Source organism: Pocillopora damicornis, chromosome 7, assembly GCF_964200805.1.
Source record: "Pocillopora damicornis chromosome 7, jaPocDami1.2, whole genome shotgun sequence".
NCBI lineage: Eukaryota > Metazoa > Cnidaria > Anthozoa > Scleractinia > Pocilloporidae > Pocillopora > Pocillopora damicornis.
In genome coordinates this window covers 9,334,623-9,354,852 of record NC_142676.1, presented here as the reverse complement: position 1 = coordinate 9,354,852, position 20,230 = coordinate 9,334,623, and the positions used below count along the sequence as shown (strand labels likewise).

Below are 20,230 nucleotides of genomic sequence, written 5' to 3'. Positions count from 1 at the left end.
GTGTTTGAAATATCGCCTGATGTCGCATGCCCGAGACCATGAGGCCACTTTACCCTTATGCAGAGCCCAAGAACCCACATATGATATACATGGATATGCTTCTTAGCCGCGTACTGTACATTTCTTATAGAAATTTACTTGTCATCGACTTAGCGGGCGCTAAGTCGATGAATAAATTTGCAAATCAATGGCAAGTTTACTTAAATTGTATGAATTTTTTTTCTGAATTTTTTTCAGGTCCTATTTATAACTACTCGTTTCAGTAGTGTTCTTAGCTGCGAGGATCTTATAATTTCATCTCTCCACCGGAGTGCAAATATGTGAATTTTCATATATCTAAAATCTTCATTCACTTGGATGTTTATTTGTACCCAATTCATTGACCAGCTCCTTGTTGGCTTGTTAGCTCAATTGGTAGAGCGCTGCACCGGTATCGCAGAGGTCATGGGTTCAAATCCCGTACGGGCCTGAATTTTTTTCAGGTCCTATTTACAACTACTCAGTAGTGTTCTTAGCTGCGAGGATCTTATAATTTCATCTCTCCACCGCAGTGCAAATATGTGAATTTTCATATATCTAAAATCTTTAGTAACAACCTATTTTATGAATACCGTGCAAGAAATAGCCTTGACGATTCAAGGATAATGTTCCAGAGTCCAATGCCAAAGATATTTTTCGATGACTTTGCTCCCTAACAAGTCATTTCGCATGCTAATAGGCATCCCTAAGAAGTAAGGTTAGAAATAACGAAACAAAATCGGCGAGGCTGAGAAGTGACGATGAAAATACAATAAACATTTGCTTTCAATCCGCATTAGAAAATAAAAAGGCTTCCTTTGCGTACTCAGCCCTTATATGCTTTGATTTGATATGAAGATCAAAACTGAACCGAGCATACGAAATTGCAACTGGACTTAACCTTTTTTGGGAGAAACGGGTTTTGTTTTGATGATATTAAGAGATCCTCGCAGCTAAGAACACTACTGAAACGAGTAGTTGATGATAGGACCTGAAAAAAATTCAGTCTCGTACGGGATTTGAACCCATGACCTCTACGATACCGTTGCAGCGCTCTACCAACTGAGCTAACAAGCCAACTGGGAGCTGGTCAATGTGTTGGATCCAAATAAACCATCCAAGTAATGAATGATGATTTTAGATATATGAAATTCATATATTTGCACTGTGGTGAAGAGATGATATTAAGAGATTCTCGCAGCTAAGAACACTACTGAAACGAGTAGTTGTTGGGTTTTGTTTTCTTTGCACTGGCCTACTAGTACACTATTTAATTTACCCAGCCGAGGAAGACGCAAGGCATGTAAGTAAATTTTGGTACCTGATGAAATGAAATAGAAAAGACTAAATCGAACGAAAGAAACAACTTCATCAAAGTTATAAAAGCTAAACATTGACTATTGGCTTAAAACTCGGAACAGGGTCATTGGATTGCCGCCAACAGCAGCAGAGGGGCATTTTGCTGCGAAAGCGCCAGTAGAATTTCTGTATGTTTGGAGTAACCGCTGGCATGCGCCTGCGGCGCGCGTACGTATTTGTTTCCCGCCAGTTTTTGAATACATGCGATAGTAGTGGAGCACGAAATACAATGGCTCGGCTATTTGTGTTTATTGTCATTCTTGTGATTTTTTCTCAATGTTACTAAGCTGGAAGCGCGACAAAATCAAAAAATGGTTGCGTGGTATGCGGGAGAAAGTCCCAGCCGCGTTACTTTCAAAAGGCGAAAAGTAATGAGAGCGATCGATGCGGAGGACGTTATTTGTGAAGGATGTAGGAGGATTGTAGAAGAACACAGGCGAACTGGAAATTCGTTTCAGCATGTTAGTGCTATCTCAAGGTATTATTGAACACTTGAAGTACCTACTTAAGCATAAATTAAAATTTAACCAAAGTTTTTTTTTGTTCAAAAGTTTGTTGACATGAATCACAACCAAAGGGGACGAATACCCAAACACAAAAGATTAATTTTGAGTAAAGAAAAGTCAGATGGCAGTAGTACTAGAGAGATGGTAGTTGTATCCAGGGAGTGATTATTAGACATGGAGGAAAAATTACGGATTTTATCAGCGAGTAAATAACCTTTTTTCAATCATTTTTCTCGGAAAATTCAGATTTTCATTCATTTTGGAAGCTGAAATTTGCAATAGTAGACACTTATAAATTTTAAATTGAATACTTTATTTGGACCAAACTACCCCTGAACCAAAACATATGGGAATTGCACCATTTGTGGAGGAACGGGTGCAAAGGCATCCTCAGCTTCTGAATGGAATGTCTGAAAGAATAAGAATATGCAAATTAAAACCAATCAAACTTTTGGGCTTCCTGTTGAAATGTAAATTACTGAATAAAGATTGCTTCATTCCACCTCTAGCCCCCACTGGTTAGTGAATCAATACCTCCAAATAAAAACTTTATTGATGTTTATCAAAGAAAGATATGCGCTTGGCAACTTTACTCTTCGACTTTTTAAATAACAGGCATTTTGTAACAACCTGATGGTCTGACGAGACTCTTATTACAGGCAATAAAAACAAACTTTTACAACTGATAGTATCATTGAGAATGAAAGTCAAACTTGTTTCCATAGCCTGTATCCCCAAGGAACAAGACTGAACAAAACTAGATGACTTAATCAAAATAATCATAAGAGTTTTGTTAACCTTGCTATAATAATTATCATACATTGTAGCAGAACTACCATGAGGCTTTTACGTAATGAGCCTCTTATTATTATGACTTGCAATAACATGAAATTGAGATTTCACTTGAATGCAAATTTTATTTCCCACCCAATGTAGGATGTGATATGACAGAGGAAATAGTATTGGTCAAGAAAAAGATTTATGATGACATAGTATTTAACAAGGCAGAAACAGTGTATGATCCAGACAGTTTCAGAGAGTTTTGCATATCAGCAGGTGCAACAAAGTTTTTCAACACTATTCTGGATTCAGTCACTGGTTCTCAGCATTCAACAGACCGTATACATCTAAACAAAAAAAGGGTTGTCTCATTCATTTACAATTTGTGCTACTGTCTCAGCCAAACATGCAATCCTCTTCAAATGGACCATGCTCTTTATCTCAAGAGTAATCTCATAAATCAAGAGGGCATTGAAACAGAACATATCACGGGCATACATGTTCCAGCAGAACTTTAAACAATGTTATGCACAAAATGTCACAGTCTCATTTCAAATCTTTTGAAGATTTTATAACTACAGCTACAGATTGCAAATAGCTAACAGTGCTAATAATTGATGATTGAAGCATGCATACTACTAATTACTGCTGCATCGTCCATGCACAACATCAGTGAGAGTTATGCTTCTGTAATGCCTGACTGATTCACAAGGGCATTTTTTAATCCTGAATTTGAGAGACATAGAATCAACATTCATCAATACCGTGACAGTGACAATGTGCAAACAATGCGCAAAATGGATGATTTGCACCTATTAGATTTTGTAGAACTGAGACTGAAGTCAAAGGGGGACTTTAATACTGCATATGATGTGGCAATGCACACTGGCTTGGCTGCCTATTTAAAGAAATTTATTGTTTTTCAGCCAGAGGATTGGCCATGCCAATTTTATTGTAGACAAATCATATATGAATCACTTAAGAAGTTTGTCAACTCTTATCCAGGATTTTCAGACACTCCTCTGCAACAGGACAATATTTTACCTGATCATTCCTTGTATTCTTTTCCAATGACATCTGGTACTATTGAAAATCTCTTGAACAACAGCTTGCCACAAGCAACATCACTCTGTCATTAGTACCAACTATTGGGCCACTTCACATTTCCTTAAACAGCAGAGAACACTTTGTTCATTCCTATCATCCGTTTTTCAAAACAGTATATGAAACAATTTTCTCAAGAAGCAAATTAGCAGATAATCTCAAACCCTGGAGGATTAGCCTGATTCTTGAGATTGTGTATGGTGGTTGGACACTTATACGCCACACTGTGATGGCAAAGTTCTCGCGGTTCAAAGATGCAGAGTATGGGACCCTATTCACTTTACTAGACAGCTATATACCCTTGGTATTGTCGATATATAACATTTCTTTCAAACTCAACAATTTCTCTGAGTATTTTAGAGCAATGATCAGGATTTGGATCATGTTTACTTGCCTCCCACACCAGAACTATAACAAAGCACCACTTATTTAGATCAACATGTGTTCTCACTGGGGAAAACATACTCTACAACTTTTAATAACCAAAACTCTAGGTATCTCACAGATCATTTATTCCGCTTCAAATATTGAAGTTCCTGATACAGTCGCAGACACGCTGAAAAGAAAGTTGTTTAACTTTATATGGAAAAAGAAGAAGGATAAGATCAAACGAACCGTGCTTTACCAAGATTTAGAGGAAGGTGGGCTACGCATGACAGATGTAGATCTTATGTTTAAAGCCTTGAGACTTGCATGGATCCCTAGACTTTTGAATGCTGGAGATAAAAATTGGTGCTCTGTGCCAAACCACTATTTCAGGAAAAAGGGGGGCTTAAATTTTCTTCTAAAATGCAACTACGACACAAAGTACTTTCCTCAATTGCCAGTCTTTTATAAGAACATTCTCAAATTCTTTTAAGAATTAAAAATACTTTACGGTTACGACCAGGAAAGTGATGTAGTACTGTATAATAATAAAGAAATTCTAGTAGATGAAACACCCGTTTATCTCAGCAACTGGATGGAGAAGGGAATCGTTTCTATTAAAGACTTGTTGAAGGAGGATGGTAGCTATCTCTCATTCCAGGAATTTAAAGGAAAGTTTTCTTGCAAGACAAACTTCCTCCAGTATTTTCAGATTATTAGTGCCATACCTGACCGGCTACGGTCGAAAGCAAGACAAATAGAATCAGTTAATAATCAGTTTTTCACAAGTAACGATCATCTTTTTCACCTCAACGGAAATTTCACGCTCAACCTTGATAAAGCCAAATCAAGGGATTTCTATAATCTTTTAATTGCTAAAATCCACACTGGAGGTCAGGCAGGTCCTAAAAGATGGAGCGAAATACTTTCTTTGAATGATGAAAAATGGGCAAAGATATTTAAGTCAATACGAAAGCTGTGCAAAGAAACAAAACTAAAAGAATTTCAATTTAAGTTTATTCATAGAATCGTGGTGACAAAGAGAGAACTATTCAAATATGGTATTAAAACTGACGAAGAATGCTGCTTTTGTGGGGAAAAAGACTCAATCGATCACACCTTTATTCACTGTCCCTTTACGAAATCATTCATACAGAAAGTCATTCGGTGGTTTAACACAACGTACAATTCACAGTTCTCTCCAACTACGGAGGAACTTTTATTCGGAATTACCTCCAACTTAAACGAGAATAGTACCACCAGGAAATTCGACTACGTCACACTATTCATGCGTTATTATATCTATAGTTGTAAACTTAACAACAAGCCCATTGTCCTCCACAACTTTGTGAATACAGTTCACCAAAGGGACCTAATTGAAAATACCATCAATAACTAGCTCCTGACAAATGCGGTTAAAATATCTCAACTCTCTTTAAAAAAAATACAAAATAAAATAAAAACAAAATTTAAATAATAAAAAAGTAAATAAAAAAAAAACTTAGTGGTACACCTGCCAACAGTGAAACTCATTTAATGTATCAAAGTCTCAATGCACAAATGTAATTTAGCAGTAATAGCTTTTCAATCAACGTATTGTATTCGGATATGGTAAAGTTATCGTTTTATGTTATTCATATTGTATTATTGAACTTTATTGCAAGTAGACTAACATCTCCCTTTGGAGAGTACGACGCAATAAAGAGATACTATTAAAAAAAAAAAAATACTCCACAACTGTATAATATACTAAGGAATTACATTGCCATTTTTGATGAATATCTCGTGGAAAACACTCATAGCATATTCCATTCACAGACAAAAGGTTCTGATTCTGCTGATGAACTTAGAAAGAGAGCAAAGTCCGTTTTCCAGTCAGAGGGTAAACAATCAGACTACAGGTCATTTTTCATCACACCTAGGCAGTTTTCTTTCTCACACAACCAACTTCGCTTACTAAAAGTGAGATGCGCTCAAGCACTGTCCTCCATGTTTATAAAAATCTCTCAGAGTCAATTCTCCTCAAACAACAGCTGCAACACAAGTGTTCCAACTCATGTCATACTGTCAACAATGTCCCCCAACAAAAATAAGAAGATGACTGTTTTACCTTTAGGGTATCACTGTGATATCAAGCCAGATCAAACAAAAAAATGTGATTTACCTCTGTGTAACATTTGCAGCCAAGATGAGAATTGGACCCTCCTGCATGGTTGTTTTCATTCATTCATTCTATGGTGTTTGTCTCGATGGATCAACTTCGTAACTTCACACTGTGTAAGGAGTTTCTAAAAAAAAAAAATGAAAGAGCTTGGTGAGACAGCTAATAAAGCAATTTTACATCTGGCATCTAACATGCATGAAACTGAATCCCAAACTAATCACAGTAATGAAACATCAGCAGTGCCAACATATTTATAAACTGAAATCCCTGGGGGAGAAGAAATTGAGAGGGAATAGTTTGATAGGGTTGTCAAACAGTTAAACAATGAAATTTCCTACCTAAATCCAGCAACTCAACCACTCACATCTTCCAACCTTAGCCAGAGTCACACTTACAACCAAACCACACCTTCAACCAACAAGGCACCTCCTCACTGTAGACAATGTCACCATCCTGTTCATGGACACAAGAGGCTTAACAATGCACAGGTCAAATGTTATTTCTGTGAAAATGGTACCTGCACAGTTAGTGATGACATCAGTAGCTGAAATTGCCCTTGTTCATGGCACACAGCAAACCAGCATAAGAGTTATCAGAGTACTTGCAACAACCAGTCAGCTTCATTTCCAACACCAGATTCTAAGACCACTCTTCGCATAAATGTCTCAATTGCACAACATCTTGATGTAACTGAGTGGCTACTGCCCTCATACATTTGCCAGTCCTCCATTGGTGGAAGACCTAGTGGTAGTAATACCTGCACTGTAATTGCAGTACTTGCTGCACTTGATTTTCTGGAAGGAACCCTTCAAATTCCCATGCAGTTACAAGCAAGACCTCAACATTACTATACCTATGTATACTAATGTCATGATAAAAGGAAATCATTTATATGACTCTTTCAACCTGCCAGTTCAGCAACCAAATTTGGAAGTCAGACAAGTCCTTCAGCATGGAAAAAATGATAAACATTTGAAGGAACTTGAAATCACTTCAGACCTGGGTTTCTTTACTGTGAAAGACCTTGGAGACCACCTCATGCAACACCATCATATGCATCCATCACTTGCAGCTGTATTGATTGTGCCACCAGATAAGTCAATGGTACTTTGTTTTAATCAAACAAGTATTTGTCTTCTTGAAAGTCACACACATGGTCTCCGGGGGGGCATTATTGTGACCAGTTCCTCTGAAAATGTCAGCCACTATGTCAAATATCTCGAAAGGATGGTTATGCGAGACTAGAAGAATGGATTACATGGCTCAAACATAGCAGTTTTAAAGCTGAAATAAATTTTGAAAAAGGTTTAATTAGACATTAGAAACAGAATAAAGCTGACGTCATTCGTATCGTAAAACAAACATGGAGAAAGCGTTACTTGTTTAAACTCGTGAGGAAGAGTCCACGCATTTTTTAGGGGTAATTGGACTAGTTTGACCGAAAGCCAAATATATAAAAATTAACTGAAAGCGGTGAGGGCTTTTGGGGCGAGTGATAAAAATAAGTTCTATCGAAGTTTTTCCTCCATTTAGCCCCTGAAGCCCAAAAAGGCAATTGAAAAAATTCCCACTAAAACTCAGGAAAAAATAAGCTTAAGCCCGAGTTGATGAAAACCAAACTATAACCGGTGCTAAGACACATGCCTACCTACCATGTTCAACAGACTTGGAGAGCAAAAGGGCCAAAGACAGTTGTGAGCCATGACTTGGAAAATCCACCTCAACCTCCCAAAATCGAATTCGCCGAAGGTTGTTGTAAGAGCAACTCAATCCTGAAGCTGGAACATTTTTTAGAGCCTTGTGTCCAATGTGACTACAAAGAGAAAGAAAAGACGATGTTATCTGAAGTAATTTGAAGCTTGGGGGCCACCTCGAACGTAACGCAATTTTATTTCAAAGTTGAAGTAAATTAAGATCACGTTCTAGATTAACTTCTTTCATCGGATCAAATATCTTACGATCGTCTTCACATACAACTTTGTGATTTTTACAAGTAAAACATCAACATCTTAAGGCTAACCTTCAAGGTTTCCCGTCTCATCTGCACATCTTTCCAGTAAATCAAATCTCAAACTTCAAGTTTTCGGGCTTTTTTCGTGTTTTGTTCGTACTTTGATCATTGAAATATCCTCATCAGAGGGGCCAGCAAACACCACGAGTATCCACAGAGTTAGAAATATTGATATACTTGTCATTTTCTTTCATCCCTCTGCAAAAAGTGCTTTAAAAAAGTGTCGATCGCCCAGTTGAAAGCCCGCAAAAGCGCGCTGAAAATTTCACAATGGCGCCGAACGCGCCGATCAAAATTCCTCTGGCGCATGCGCAGAAAAATGCCCCCTCTGCTGCCAACAGCACGAATATTTTCGAGTCAGGTAAGCATTTGCTGAGACACATACACATAAACAAGGTTACAAGCTAGCCACTCATAACAGACAAAAGGTCACAGAGTCCTCTTACTCTCATAAAGCTACGACAACTCGTCAAAATGAGTGGGCTGTTCCAAGTTTGTATCAAGTATCACTGCTGTCTTCCTTTTGTTGACCGTAAATGGAGACAAATCCTTCTCTCCAGCTTGCGCCAAACCATACGACCAAATGATGGCCTGTAACCTTATCTGTAACATGATTCAAGACTCGGACGCCAATGATGCCATGAAAATGTTACAAACCAGACTCGAAAGTCTTACTGCAGCAATGAAGAATCGTTCTCCTCCACTTCCAGGTAGTCCACCCAGACTGGAGGAATTTAAGTGTCTCGCGTAGCAACTCGCGCTATTGATTTGAGGGTTAAAACAACATGTGCGATTTTTTCAAAGCCACACAAACGGCTCTCGTTTTTGTTTTCAAACCCTGCTTTCCATTATTATTAAGCGTTTAAGAATGATAAAACCTAATTTTTAAAATAATAACCTGCACTGTTCTTTTCATTTCACCAGCGTCGTCATGCAAGGAACACTACGAAAAATACAAGTAAATGAATAGTGATACAATCATAACAAAATTAATGCAAATATATCCTGTGCTGTTATATTTAAGATAAGTTGATCTTTTTTAGGCGCTTCCTCTTGGTTTTTTACAATGGCGATAATGAATTTTGTGAACACTGGTATTTCTGTTGTCCACAGGTCGACAAAGAGTCAAGTTTACCCCCTAAAATTGGGTTCACAAAACGTTCCTGTTTACTGTCACATGGGGAGCTTTGGATGCGGAGAAGGAGGATGGACTTTGGCCATGAAGATTGACGGAAAGAAGGTATGCTACTTTGCTATCAAGGAATACCACTGTTGTAAACTATACACCACCATAACTTTCCTTTTCTCAACATTTCAGAAAACCTTCCATTATGATTCCAAGTTTTGGAGCGACAAAAATGTCTTCAACCTTCCCGGAGGAAAGACTGGCTTTGACTCAGAGGAGACCAAATTACCGACCTACTGGAACACACCCTTCTCCAAGATATGCCTCGGTATGAAAATCAACCAACAGCTCAGGTTTATTGTCATCAACAAGCAGGCAAGCTCTCTCCACTCACTGATCGCTGATGGAAAATACCGCAACACTGCACTGGGTCGCAACACGTGGAAGAAGTTGATCGGCTCACAATCCTCCTTACAGGCCAACTGTAACAAGGAAGGCTTCAATGCTGCAGGCAGTTCCAAAGGCTCTTCCAGAGCAAGAATTGGTATTCTTGGAAATAATGAAAAAGACTGCGCGACCACTGATTCCAGAATCGGCTTTGGAATAGGAGGATATCAGGATAACACCATCACTTGTGGAAATGATGCAGTAAAAGGTCACACATCAGACAATGGAGAGAAGCACATCAAAGCTATGGGATATATCTTGGTGCAGTGACAAGGGAATCGTTGAACCCTCCGTGACATGTCTTTCGAGCAATTCCCAGAGTGAACTCAAATATGCAGATGTAGATATAGGGGTTAAAGCTATTAAAAAAAAAAGGCGTTCAAAACTGATCCCGTTTTACTGGTTTGAACTTTCGGTAGTTTACCGTTGGTATCCAGTTTATGATCAAAATTATTTCCTGACAATTTTCGATGATCATGATAATATAGCTATGTTACTAATAGTTGGCATTTGACATAAAAAAAAAAAAAATTGGCGCAAAAAAAGGTATTCCTTGTCAATGACGTATGCACATTTGTGATATGATCCAGTGAATAATTTATAACATAGCCTAGTTTCAACTTAAACTAAGATTTGAGATGATGTTTGACGAGTATACGTCAGAATGCATCGAGTCTTTCCATTATTAGTCGCGAAAAAATCCTAAATAGAGCACAGCAAGAAACGTGTATGATCGAAAACTGATTATCCTTTCACTAAAAATGCGCACAATAATAATATTCTCCTATTTATTGGCGATACAATCTCCCCAAGGAAGACCGTACTACCGTAGGATCTAAATTCTACTTCTCCTTCATGACCGCATTTTTATTTTGAGTGCCACTCCTTATAAGTCGGTACACAAAGACAGAATTTTTTGTTCTCATTTCCAGTTGATCGCTTTCGCGGTTGTTGTTCGATTCGGTATTATCACAAAAAAGTGTCGCCCCGTTTTGTTTTGCACTGTTGTACTTGTAAAGTTTGAATTTGGTTTCTGTGGCGTCTTACAGCAAAGTAAAGCGGAAAACATGAAATCGTCATACAAATAAAATAAAGGCTCCAAACGCTGACTAATAGTTCCGCTGGAATCAAGCAAAGAAAGGAAACTGCTGGAAGAAAACAATTCAAAACCCAAAGAAAATTGACTGTTCTGACAACACGTCTCTGAGTCACAAGTTCCTGATATCTGAGAATCGGCTTTGGAACAGGAGGATATCAGGATGACACCATTTCTTTCGGTAGTTTACCGTTGTAATCCAGCTCCTGATCAAATTCTTTTCCAACAATTTTTGACGGTCATGACTATATAGCTGTGTTACTGGAGGTTGGGATTTGACATGAATTAAAAAAATTGGCGCAAAAGAATATTCCTTGTCAATGACGTAAACACCTTTGTGATATCATCCAGTGAATAATTCACAACAAAGCCTAATGTCATCCTAAACTACGATTTGAGATGATGTTGACGGAAGAGGAAGAACTGACCCTTTTAAGCCCCTTTTGCAATTTATCAAAAGAGTATAAGATGTTTCTCCAAAACTCCCCAACGTTTCCTTCTATTAAGAATCCCCTTGATTGAAGCAAATGCATTGTGATCTTTGATCACCAAAGAAACGTATCCGGACCAATTTTGCAACCATGAGGAGCGGTTCAACAAAATCCAGCAGTGTTTGTGGGTTCCAAGAGCGTGTGGAACGCCGTCATAATTTTTATGGCCTGCTAACACAAAGGTGGCCGTTTCGCTGATTTTTATTTGTTTTTTTGCTAGTTAATTAACAGAAATATCCTAAAATATTCTGCCTTTCAATCTTAATGCAACAACCGAAATCTTACACGGGCTATCATAAGTCAGTAAAAGTGTTCAGACGAGAGTAAGCGGCTGTGACGTTTTAGATTCGCGGGTGTCTTGAGAAATATCCGAACAGAGCAATAAAGATGAGTCATGAGTTATTCTGCGCTGACACTTACAGCGTTAACAGAATTTCCAATAGTAACTCCGTTAAATCCATGGCTGCCCCTTTTTTTCTGCAGACATGTTTCGCGTTCTCCCGATGCACTTGTGCGTCTTGAGAAATGGAAAGGAAATTTGTTTGTATTTCGGCGCTGTCAAAACATATCTTGTTTCTCTTACTGCATGGTTAATGAGTTTCTTTCAGCCTTGCTTACTCCTCTTCTGTTTTTCTATCTGTGAGACATCTTTGTGAATTTATTCTGTTATCGTAGAAAAGTCTGGTTACAGGTCACTTGCTGCGTCCAACTGAAAGTGGAAAAATCTCCAGAATTTAGCGCATGAAAAGGAATGAGAATGTTTCTTGATCAGTAAATCAAATTTGGTTTCTAAATACATGTCTTAGTAACTAGTCTTTCAACTTACTCGTATTGTGTATATTTTAAATGCTCTAAAATGTGTCATAGGCGCCACTGACAACCGTGATAGAATGACACATTCCTATTTACATCAGTAAGTTTACAAACTAGTTCACGGCTGCGACAAACAGATGAGTTACTGGCCGATAAACTTTGTTTGGAAAAAAACATTCCTCGCCTGATGTTGCATATTAAAAACCATGAGGGCACTTGCTGTATTCTGGTTTTCCCCAACCTGAGTTCACCGAGAGATAATATGCATGCGCATCATAGCCGTTCGCTGTAGATTTTGTAAGGGAATTTGAAGTTTCATCGGCTAAGCGAGCAGTCAATTTGCAAATCAATGATTTAAGTTTACTTTAGTAGTAAATAGTAACGAACTATTTTACGAAAACTGCAAAGTAAATCATACATGTATATATTTTTTAGAAATAATACATAGACCAGATAAAAGTTTCGACGAACTGGCTCTCTGCTTGATCATCTCGTATACGAGTAACCAATCCTAAGACCTAAGCTTAAACTAAAAGGACAAAATCTCCTGAGCTAAAAGTAGACGGCAGAAATGCAATTACTATATTTTTTCGCTGTTGCATTTTCAATGTGCACAAAGAGCAGATAACAGGCTTCCTTAGCTTATTCAGTCGTTGAAAACTTTAAAATCGACGGGGATTGAGAAAAATTTGACTTACGATCAAAACTGAGCGAGGCGAGCGAAATTGCTTTTGGCACATTTTTTTTCCGCAGGAGTAAGACGTTGTGTGTTTGCTCAACCCTTAGACTGAATTACTAATAAAGTATTCTCTAATTTACTCAGCCACAGATAAGCAACCGATAAAATATATATTCTTGCTATATGAAACTTGAAGAAAAATTGAGCGAAAGAAATAACCTCTTCAAAATTATAGAAGCCAAGATCTCGCCAGCAGCTTAAATTTAGAACAAAGGTTATTGGATTGCTACCGACAGTGGGAATATTTTGGAGTCCGGTAAATATTTACTGAGACACAATACACAGGGACACGGTTACACGCTTGCTACTCATAAGAGGGCTGGACAGAACATTCACAAAGTCTTCCTATTTGCATAAAACTATGACAACTGTATTCCGTCAAGTTTGTATCACTGCTACATTCATTTTTCTGACCGTGAATAGCGACAAATCCCCTTCCCCTAGCTTTCACCAAACTGTACGACCAAATGATGGCCTGTAATCCTGTAACTCGGACTGACAGGAGAATAAATTACCTAATGGAACACACCCTTCCCCAACATATGCCTCGGCATGAAGATCAGCCCAGAGCAAGAGTTGGTATTCTCGGAAATAATGGAAAAGACTGCACAAGCACTGATTCTAGAATCGGCTTTGGAGCGAGAGGATGTTGAAGGCCTAAATGTAATAACTGTCCTAAATGTAATAAAGTCCTAAATGTAATAACATTTGGTCCTAAATGTAATAAAGTCCTAAATGTAATAAAGTCCTAAATGAAATAACATTTGGCCCTAAGTGTAATTAGCCTCCAATGCAATCGTATAACTCCTTCAGTGCATTGTTGTTACGGCGGACATCCACATTGAGATGTTGAAGTGACAGCTGTTGCACCAAAAACCGCTGACCAGTATACATGTCTCATTACGGGCTCGCTGATACCGATCAGCGTCTTTTTACTTGCTAGACATAAGTCGAGAAGCATTGGCCGCAAACCGTTATACTGATAAAAAAAATGGCATCAAATGACAGCTGACAAAATAATGAGTACGCTGACCAAAACCTCTTCATATGTCACTGGCTCAGACTCTTAGGTACAATAAATTTTGGAAAAAAATTGGATAACATTATACATGTGTGATCGGTGATGGACTTAACAAGTCATAAACCAAATTACAAACTTGGACAAGGGAGTCCGCTGACTTGTAGGTCGGACAATTTGCAGGCTGGGCTACAAATTTTTTTTTCTTTCCATGCCTGCATAGACCTTCTTAGCATGCACATTTTGTTTACCAATTCGGATCTCGTGACAGCACTCTGGAGGGTTGTTACTTTAAAATTCTCGAATATCTCCCTGAGTATATGAATATGGACAAAATAATTGTTCTCCTCGAGAGAACAAAAGTGAGACAATTATGTTCTCCTGATCTTGAAATGCCTGCAACAAATCCGACAAACGAATAAGGTATTGCATGTGTCTCCATCGAATCATATACTCAGTGACTTACATTTAACAGGTGTAAATGCAAAGAAGTTACTGACCAGTACATCATCACAAATCACCGGCTCAGATTGCCAATCACAAAACAGACACTTAACAAAAATCTGGTGCATGTCATGAACGAGCTCACTGATGCAAAATTTTTGAGCTTCAAAATTAAAAGGAACGGAAAAAGGTTCCTATGGAAGAGGTAGTACTGCAATTCGAAATAAGCAACAGGTCTTTTTAGCGCATACTTGTTGCTCGATTACGTTTTATATAAGGCCGGAAACAGTCACACGAGTGATTTATAATGAACATTAAAAATGGTTGTTTATGTTGAAGGCTGTAAATGATGTCCCGGTCCCCAAAAACTCACGCAAAAATTTGTTCCCTTGCTTTCTCCGAGATGTGAGTACAACTAATCGTGTGAGCCGTTTTTTAACGGTATACTAATTGATTTAAAGAATTAAAAAAAAAGGGACTTTTCTTCTTCTGAATTAGCACTATGAGAATAACATGCACGTAAAGCGCTTAACTTTCCAGTTTCAAAATAACTGGCAGTAACACAAAGATTTGCCCAGCAACGTTGAATTGATTGGTTGAACTGAGTGTGGAAAAATTCTTGAGTGCGGATCCGACTGATAAACATTTCACGAGCCTGTGAAATATTCCGGCAGTTTTCTTTAAGATCTAGATCGAATGTGGAACGCTAGTGCTTGCATTGATTCAACATGAGATTTATTGTTTTAGCTGTTATGATTTTAGCATTACTAGCATCATTGTGGGATAGGTCTGTGGCCCATAAAGATCGTGAAAACTTTGAAGGGAATCGGAAACCCTCTGTTTTAGCAGACGACGTTTATGAAGCACTGCTTGACCTTGTTGAAGGCAAGGCACAACCACCGGTGAAAGAACGGACGAGAGCAATGCGTGCAGCTGCTGTGCGATACTGGAGAGCCGGCGGAAAGATATCAGTGAAAGCAGACCATGGTGATAAGGCACTTTATTACGAGGGGCGGCGACTGTTAAAATCATCAGAGGTTAACAAAGTAGTGGTTGAGGAATTTGAAAGGACGAAAGGATCTGGTGCGGTGAAGTTGGCTTGCTCACTGAGGGACAACTTTTTAGGAGTAAGTCGAGCTAAAATACAAACCATTCTAAACACGGACAAAAGTCATTATCGCCGAAATGCTAAGTTTCTTAATAAGGCGAAGCTGAAACCTATCAGAGCCAGAGATGTTCATGTTAGGCACCAAATAGATTTGATGGATATGAGCAAAAGAGAATCCGTGAAGATGAATGGACATTTTTACAGATACGTTCTAACAGTGATTGATGTTTTCAGCCGTTTCCTTTGGCTTCGTCCTTTGGAAAGCAAATCAAGCCAGGTTATTGCAAGTGAATTGGAATCTATTTATATGGAACATGGATCGCCAGAAATAATACAGTGCGACCAAGGAGGGGAGTTCAAGAAAGCTTTGAAATTACTTTGCGATCGCATGAATATAAAATTGATTTACAGTCGCCCGCGCCATCCCCAATCACGAGGCAAGGTGGAACGTTGCCACAGGACACTAAGATCCAAGATGGAATATGACCTTCAAAAAATGGGTCAAGACGGTGTAAACTGGGCGAAACAGCTCCCTCTTTATCAAAGAATTCTAAATAACGACCCTAAGGAAGTAATAGCTTACAAAACACCATTCGAAATATACTTTGCACGAAAGTGCAACGCCTTTAGAGAGAGCAGATTACAAGACGAAATCCTTCCTAGCGCTGGGAGGGTTCGCCCAACTAACAATGACCGTAATCGGCGTTCCCGGCAAACTTTGAAATTACGAAAGCAAGCAAAAAGAGCCACGAGCAGAAGTGACAAGCGGATGCAGCGAGCACAACTTCGCTTAAATCTGCCCTCGGTTTACAGCATCGGAGAAAAAGTGTATATACGTTTGAGAGGGAAACCATCGAATAAACGGCATGTGACGGAGGGTCGTATCGAGAAACGTAAGATCAAGTTGCATACCTATAAGGTTTCATACACCTCACCGCTTTCAGGAAAGGAAGAAAGGAAATGGGTCACCGTGGACGATATCACAAGCATAACACTAGAGCGAGAAAAACAGAAACAAAAATGCGCCAAGCTGTCTAAAAAGAAAAAAATTGACCACTAGAAAAAGTATTACATACCTATGAGAAGAGACGATTATGCAAAGGCTATTGAAGATCAGGGTTTTAAATTGGTCTACAATCCTCTTGGAGATGGCAATTGCCAATTTGCTGCACTATCGCATCAGGCAAAGAGACTAGGCATTTTGAGATCTCCTGAAACCATGAGGAAAGAAATAGTAGAGTACTTAAAAAGTAATCCGTACGATAGCGATGGCTTCCCACTTTTGGAGCATTTGGCAGATGATGAGTTCGCTTGCTGGGACGATTATATAACTCATATGGCGCGAGATGGGACCTATGGGGATCAGATTACGCTTTATGCAGCAGCAAACTTGTATAATATCGATATCCAAATAGTTTCCTCTCTAGGAGTTGGTGGGCAGCATGTGTTCAGTCCGTCAGCAAGTGTTTCAGCAGCTACCGTGTACCTTGGACATCTTGCTGAGAACCAAGGCGAACACTATGTGAGCTTGGAACAAGTTGCGGATCACAACGACGCTAGTGAAAAAGAATACGATGAAAATGACCCAGGAGAAGGAGAAATTCCCGAGGATTATGCGAATGAAATGCACATAGAGCAGGACGTCGTTGATTTTGAAATGGGTGACTCTGACGCAAAAACTGGACTTGACAGTATCGTCGGCATTGGTGACGACACGGACATTGCTACAGATACAGCTAAGGGACTTACTCATGGAAGCCGAACAAACGAGACAGAGTATGAATTGCAAAATGAAGTCGACAATGGTATAGCGAATGATGGTGATAAGCTGATGGAGGTTCAGTTTGTTTCAGATGTAGACATCGACTTATTTGCGGTGAGAGGAGATGACGAATGTCACATTGGAAAACTTCCCAATGAAGTTTTAGAAAAAATCTTAGAAATAGTGTTAGCGTCATCGGCCATCCTGTTTGCTGGTAATGCATGCCACACATACCAAACATTACGTAAAGTTAATACACGATTCAGGGCGTCGGTGCAACGTCTGAAACGATTTCTACCAAGGCTTCATGTTTCTGGTGGATTGAAGTCTTGTTTAATCAGCGCTCGAAGCCTTCTAAAAAAGTATGGTCCTTTAAGCGGTCTATTGATCGAGCTGAAGAAAATCATTTCTAGTCCAAAGTGGGCTAATGCTTGGCTGGAAGTTCAAGTGGATGAACTCGATTGGTACGTAATCATTGGAATTTTTTGGAAGAGAAATTGACGGCAATTGATGATAAACTAGCATGCTATTGTTGATGTTATCGTTCGTGTTAAAGTCGTTAGTAGTGATACACCATTTTAGAGCAGTTTGAATGATTTCGCTGTATCACATGTTAATCCAAAAGTATTATTATCAGTAGCGTTACTGAAATTTTGAACATCAATGTTATTCAGTGTCAAATGATTTAATGAAGCATTTGAGTTCATTTATAAGAATGACTATCTTGATTTATTCAATTTTGAACCTAGGATGTTGCATTTCTAGCCCTCTATGGCTTCACTCCGCCTCGGTAACAGTTCATGTACCATATGACTATAAGTGGAAACTGTTGAGCTATCTTTTTTCATTTATTTATTTATCTATTCATTTTCTCCCCTCACGACGGGGAGAAGAGATGAAGACAAAAAAATGAAATAAAAACTTGAGATTGACTGCGGTATATATTTTTTCCCGATATTTCGGTTCGGGAACTGATGAACCTGTCTTAAGGGGCTAAAGGAAAAAAAAAGAATGGTTCATTAGACCATCAACTGACCATCATGTGTTGAATGCTGTAGCTCAAGAGTTCAATTTGACGCTCGCGTGGAAAAAAAGCCACATGTCGAGACCTGTGATCGTGAAATGGGATAAGATATGATTGGTCAGTAGATATCTAGCGCTGTAAGTCACTTTATCATATAGCTAGCAGCGCCCGCGGGCAAGATGAAGTGAATCCTGTGTTCTGATTGGATACCTGAGCGGGCAAGATAATTCCCTCGCCCGTTCGAGATTCCCCGAATTGATACTGCGCAAGAAAACTCACAAAGTTCGTAAATTTTGGACAATGTCGACATATACTTAGAAAAAATTAAACGACCTCTTGGGTTTATTGTACTACAAAAACAGTTGGCTTTCACTCTCGGCTCTCGAAATAAACAAGTCATTCTTGATTCTTATCAAAGCGAAATCTTTTGCTATACAATGAATCCCTTAACGTTTAAGCCAAGAGAATATAAACTCTCTTGCATTGACCAAGCTTGTTCGGTCAAGATGACTGGATATTAGCCTCGTTCTTTTTCTCCTTTTTTTTGGACCAAGACTTCGTCTCAGTCCCTAAAAACGCAAAAACAAATAAAAAACTCGGCCAATATCCAGCCATTTGACCTCACGCTTGGTCAATAACGCATAGGAATATATTTCATGCAGACTCATACAAATCTTGCAAGGGAAGACAGTACAAAAAATGCACTTCCGAGCCCGGAATTTGTCAGACGTATAGGTCAGTGGACTACCTTTTTCTTGTAACGCGGTTCATAAGGTGTTAACTTCAGCACTGATCACACAAGTTATCGTCAAAATCTGTTTCACTTAAGAGTTTGAGCCAATGATATAAAGAGAGCTCTTGGTCAGCGTTCTCATTGTTTTTGCGTTTGTCAATTTGATGCCAAAAGCACGTCAGTATAAGGTTTTGTAGACAATGCTTCTCAACCTACGTCTTTAGCATATAAAAAGATGCTGATTAACATCAGCGAGCCCGCAATATGCCATGAGGATTGGTCAGAGGATTCTTTGGTGCAACAGCTGTCACTTTAACATCTCAATGTGGATGTCTGCTATAACAACAGTGCGCTAGCGCAGTTAAACGATTGCATTGGAGGCTTATTACATTTAGGACCAAACGTTATTACATTTAGGACTTTATTACACTTAGGACCAAATGTTATTACATTTAGGACTTTATTACATTTAGGACAGTTATTACACTTAGGACTTCAACAGAGGAAACCATGATGACAATAGAACATGCGAAGGTGTTGTTTAGTTCAAAGTAGAGATGGAAATCATTTTTGTCGGTGGTTTCGATCTTAGACTAGGCAAAATTTGATTATTAAACGTAGTGGTCTGGCAGATTACAACTCAGAAATGTTCAAAGCTATAAAACCGACACACAGAGCTATTGATTGTCCTAATCATCATATCTTTTGCTTCACCACCTTCTTGTCCCGACTCTCGCACTGTCCCCAATATTCATTTTAGAGCATTGACGGATTAATTAACCCTTTAACTCCCAAGAGAGAATTTCTCCTTACAATATCAATACAATATCAAGCATGGAAGTGATGAGAATAAAGAAAAATATCAATTCGGGATTATTAGTTAAACACCGTTGTGACTTTTCAGATTCGTGCATCTCAGAAAAATATCTTAACAGAAGCAGGAAATACGGGCATTTGTAAAACTGTTCTAATGAGTAAAATCTAAAATCCAAGCTTTCGCCGATCAACGGCATCATCAGTGATGTAATCATTAGAACAGTTTTGTTTTAATTATGCTGCTGAAGGACAACATGAACAGATTACGGGCATTTGTGTTTACATAACCTAATCTAAAAACTAGA

At 38.7% G+C, this 20,230-nt stretch overlaps 3 protein-coding genes across 4 annotated transcripts; all 3 read left to right on the top strand.

Annotated features, from left to right (window-relative positions):
- Positions 1–2,827: 2,827 nt before the first annotated feature.
- Positions 2,828–7,542, top strand: LOC149042428 (uncharacterized). Its single transcript, XM_089213586.1, has 9 exons — positions 2,828–3,155; positions 3,291–3,318; positions 3,376–3,642; positions 3,756–4,198; positions 4,301–4,408; positions 4,628–5,026; positions 5,860–6,345; positions 6,871–7,154; positions 7,216–7,542. Exons 1-9 carry the CDS (start codon positions 2,828–2,830, stop codon positions 7,540–7,542), a joined length of 2,670 nt encoding a protein of 889 aa, XP_089069712.1.
- A 1,101-nt stretch (positions 7,543–8,643) lies between these two features.
- LOC149042427 (putative skeletal organic matrix protein 5) lies at positions 8,644–10,270 on the top strand. Its single transcript, XM_089212987.1, has 4 exons — positions 8,644–9,018; positions 9,233–9,266; positions 9,422–9,548; positions 9,627–10,270. Exons 1-4 carry the CDS (start codon positions 8,892–8,894, stop codon positions 10,149–10,151), a joined length of 813 nt encoding a protein of 270 aa, XP_089069113.1. The 5' UTR covers positions 8,644–8,891; the 3' UTR covers positions 10,152–10,270.
- A 4,144-nt stretch (positions 10,271–14,414) lies between these two features.
- LOC149042426 (KRAB domain-containing protein 2-like) lies at positions 14,415–16,650 on the top strand. 2 transcript variants are annotated; one of them, XM_089212906.1, is made up of 2 exons: positions 14,415–15,609; positions 15,825–15,944. In XM_089212906.1, exons 1-2 carry the CDS (start codon positions 15,211–15,213, stop codon positions 15,879–15,881), a joined length of 456 nt encoding a protein of 151 aa, XP_089069032.1. In that variant the 5' UTR covers positions 14,415–15,210; the 3' UTR covers positions 15,882–15,944. The 2 variants fall into 2 exon arrangements, with proteins under 2 accessions (XP_089069032.1, XP_089069031.1); XM_089212905.1 differs by having other exon boundaries at positions 14,415–16,650.
- The last annotated feature ends 3,580 nt before the right edge of the window (positions 16,651–20,230 follow it).